The following is a 4,028-nucleotide window of genomic DNA, read 5'->3' as shown; positions in this document are numbered from 1 at the left end:
ATGGAGACCCTAACTAGGAAGGGAAGTGACAAGAAGGATTCAGTCGATAAATCAAAGAGTTTGGGTAAACGGAAATGGTCTAACTTCAAGAAGGGTAACAACGCTACAAACCAAACTGCAACAACTCAAGATGTGAAAGCTTTCTCTGCTACTATGAACGCAACAAGCTCTGGTCCAAGAAAGTATACGGGTCCTCTACCCAAGTGCAACAAATGTAACTACCATCATGTGGGCACTTGTGAAAGTGCCAAGTGTAAAAGGTGTGGAAAGGTGGGACACAAAATGGAAACTTGTAGGGTGGTGTTACCAAAGAAGGACAAAGGATGCTACGAGTGCGGTGCCGAGGATCATTTCAAGCGGCAATGTCCTAAGTTGAACCCAGCTAAGGGTCGAGCCTTCGTGATTGGAGCTAAGGATGCTCGTCAGGACCCGAATGTAGTTACGGGTACGTTTCTTCTCAATAATCATTATGCTTCAATTCTTTTTGATACTGGTGCCGACCTTAGCTTCGTATCTACCGACTTTAAACGTATGTTGAATTTAGAGTCAAGCAAGCTAGATATACCCTACTCTATTGAATTGGCCAATGGAAAGTTGGTTAAGTCATGTGAGGTTGTTAAGGGTTGCACGTTGGTCTTGTGCAATCAAGAATTTAGTATAGATCTTCTACCGGTCCAACTGGGTAGCTTCGATGTCGTAGTCGGCATGGATTGGTTGTCGAAAAACCATGCCGAAGTGATTTGTCATGAAAAGATAATTCGTATTCCTCTATCCGATGGTGAGACGCTTTCTGTCCATGGAGAAAGACGTGGAACCCCATTGCGAATTATTACTTGCATGAAGGCCCAAAAATGTCTACGGAAGGGTTGCTTCGCATTCTTGGCGCACGTAGTTGATAAGAAGACAGAGGAGCCTAAACTTGAGGATATTCCTGTTGTGAGGGAATTCCCTGAAGTCTTTCCTGAAGACTTGCCAGGATTGCCCCCACAAAGGCAAGTCGAGTTTCGCATCGACTTGGTCCCAGGAGCTGCCCCTGTAGCTAAATCGCCTTACCGTTTAGCTCCGTCAGAGTTGCAGGAATTATCTAACCAACTTCAAGAATTGCTAGACAAGGGTTTCATCCGACCGAGTTTCTCGCCTTGGGGAGCTCCGGTCTTGTTCGTGAAAAAGAAAGATGGAACCTTCCGTATGTGTATAGATTACCGGGAGTTGAACAAGCTCACTATCAAGAATAGGTACCCTTTACCAAGAATCGATGACTTGTTTGATCAACTTCAAGGTTCTAGTTTCTATTCGAAGATTGATTTGCGTTCAGGCTATCATCAGTTGCGAGTTCAAGAGGAGAGTATTCCCAAGATGGCGTTTAGAACCCGTTACGGTCATTATGAGTTTCTTGTCATGCCTTTCGGCTTGACTAACGCACCGGCCGTATTTATGGATTTAATGAATCGCGTGTGCAAACCTTACTTGGACAAATTTGTGATTGTTTTTATTGATGATATATTAATATATTCGCGGTCAAAGGAAGAGCATGAGCAACATTTAAGGCTTATTCTCGAATTGCTGAAGAACGAGAAACTATACGCAAAGTTTTCGAAATGCGAATTTTGGATTCGCGAGGTACAGTTTCTCGGTCATGTAGTAAACGAGAAAGGGATTCATGTCGATCCGTCCAAGATAGAGGCTATAAAGAACTGGGAAGCACCAAAGTCTCCAACTGAAATACGCCAGTTTCTAGGATTGGCGGGGTACTATCGACGATTCATTGAGAATTTTTCAAAGATAGCACAGCCTTTAACCGCCTTGACCCAAAAGGATAAAAAGTTTGACTGGGGAGATAAACAAGAATCAGCGTTCCAGTTACTTAAAGAGAAACTTTGCGGTGCTCCAATTTTGTCTCTACCCGATGGTACGGATGATTTTGTGGTTTATTGTGATGCCTCGCATCAAGGCCTAGGTTGTGTGTTGATGCAACGAGACAAAGTCATCGCTTATGCATCGCGTCAGTTAAAGGTCCATGAGAAGAACTACACCACCCATGATTTGGAATTGGGTGCGGTGGTGTTCGCTTTGAAGATTTGGCGACATTATCTCTACGGTACACGGTGTACCATTTTCACGGATCATAAAAGTCTTCAACATATATTTGATCAAAAAGAATTAAATATGCGCCAACGTCGCTGGGTGGAGTTGTTGAACGACTATGATTGTGAGATAAAGTATCACCCGGGCAAGGCCAACGTTGTTGCGGACGCCTTGAGTCGGAAAGAAAGGGTTAAGACTTTACGTGTTCGTGCGTTAGGATTAACAATCCAAACGAGCCTCACCACTCAAATTCGTGACGCACAACGTGAAGCTCTTAAACCGGAGTTTATTAAGGAAGAATCTTTGCGCGGCATGGAACAACAATTGGAACCTAAGGAAGATGAAACGTTGTACTTCATGGGTCGTGTTTGGGTTCCATTGTTTGGCGGGTTACGTAATCTAGTTTTAGATGAAGCTCATAAGTCGAAGTATTCGATTCATCCAGGTGCTGATAAGATGTATCATGATTTGAAGGAATTTTATTGGTGGCCCAATCTTAAAGGCGATATTGCGACCTACGTGGGAAAGTGTTTGACTTGTTCTAAGGTTAAGGCCGAATATCAGAAGCCATCTGGCTTGTTACAACAACCTGAAATCCCGATATGGAAATGGGAACAAATTTCTATGGATTTCATTTCAAAGTTACCTAGAACATCTAAGGGTAATGACATGATTTGGGTAATCGTGGATCGTTTGACAAAGTCCGCACACTTTCTACCTATCCGCGAGAAGGACAGTATGAAAACGTTAGCGGAATTGTATATCAAGGAAGTAGTGGCACGTCATGGGGTGCCTGTTTCTATAATCTCTGACAGAGATGGCCGTTTTATTTCAAGGTTTTGGCGTTCCTTCCAAAAGGCATTCGGATCTCGCGTAGATCTAAGTACGGCCTATCATCCTCAAACGGATGGCCAAAGTGAAAGGACCATTCAAACACTGGAGGACATGCTCCGTGCATGTGTGATGGATTTCGGTGGAAATTGGGATACTCATTTACCATTAGTAGAGTTCTCGTATAATAATAGTTATCACACGAGCATCAAAGCTGCTCCATTTGAGGCTTTGTATGGAAGGAAGTGTCGGTCCCCGTTATGTTGGGCGGAGGTCGGTGAGAAACAGTTGATTGGTCCAGAATTGGTTCAAGAAACCACGGACAAGATTTTTCAGATCAGAGACCGTATCAAGGCGGCTCGTGATCGTCAGAAAAGTTACGCGGACGTTGGGCGTAAACCCTTAACCTTCGAGGTCGGAGACAAAGTTTTGCTAAAAGTCTCACCTTGGAAGGGTGTTGCAAGGTTCGGTAAGCGTGGTAAGCTTAATCCGAGGTATATTGGGCCGTTCGAGGTTTTAGGCAAGGTTGGTACCGTCGCGTACAAACTAAAGTTGCCCGATGAGCTTAGTAGCGTTCATAACACATTCCATGTGTCGAACTTGAAGAAGTGTCTAGCCGACGAGACGCTTATCATTCCTACAGATGAAATCTGTATCGATGACAAACTCCACTTTATTGAAGAACCGGTCGAGGTTACGGACTGGAAAGTCCAAAAGTTGAGGAGGAGTCGTATTAAATTGGTTAAAGTTCGTTGGAACTCCAAGCGCGGACCTGAGTTTACATGGGAACGCGAGGATCAAATGAAGACGAAGTATCCCCACCTATTTGAGAAGACTCCTGTTCAGGATGACTCGGCTTGAATTTCGGGACGAAATTCTTTTAACGGGGGGAGAATGTGACAACCGACAAAATTTCAGGTTAATCCGTACGATCTAATCACTATTTATTAATTAAATTTTGTGCATTTAGACTTAATTATATTATTAATTGAGTCCATAAAGTCTAGCAATGTCCGGGTAAATGCATGGGTTTGCATTTGATGTCGTTTGGTATCATCTTATCGCTTCGTGTAGCGATAAGAGTATGTAAATAAAAAAAAATAGAACGAGCG

The 4,028-nt window shown here is 43.4% G+C and overlaps 1 protein-coding gene across 1 annotated transcript; it reads left to right on the top strand.

The window, feature by feature from the left end:
• Positions 1-3,777, top strand: LOC118484078. Its single transcript, XM_035979970.1, has 5 exons — positions 1-1,114; positions 1,316-1,428; positions 1,525-2,013; positions 2,236-2,763; positions 3,370-3,777. Exons 1-5 carry the CDS (start codon positions 1-3, stop codon positions 3,775-3,777), a joined length of 2,652 nt encoding a protein of 883 aa, XP_035835863.1.
• The last annotated feature ends 251 nt before the right edge of the window (positions 3,778-4,028 follow it).

Source organism: Helianthus annuus, chromosome 11, assembly GCF_002127325.2.
Source record: "Helianthus annuus cultivar XRQ/B chromosome 11, HanXRQr2.0-SUNRISE, whole genome shotgun sequence".
NCBI classification, from domain to species: Eukaryota; Viridiplantae; Streptophyta; class Magnoliopsida; order Asterales; family Asteraceae; genus Helianthus; species Helianthus annuus.
This window is presented reverse-complemented; position numbering and strand designations above follow the sequence as displayed.

Bases quoted from the DNA above. Each gene is read 5' to 3' on its own strand.
- LOC118484078 (XM_035979970.1), top strand. From the start codon at position 1: ATGGAGACCCTAACTAGGAAGGGAAGTGACAAGAAGGATTCAGTCGAT. The intron at 2,014-2,235 runs GTCCATGAGAAG...CACCCGGGCAAG, and splicing joins ATGCATCGCGTCAGTTAAAG to GCCAACGTTGTTGCGGACGC. The intron at 2,764-3,369 runs GTAATCGTGGAT...TCACCTTGGAAG, and splicing joins AGGGTAATGACATGATTTGG to GGTGTTGCAAGGTTCGGTAA.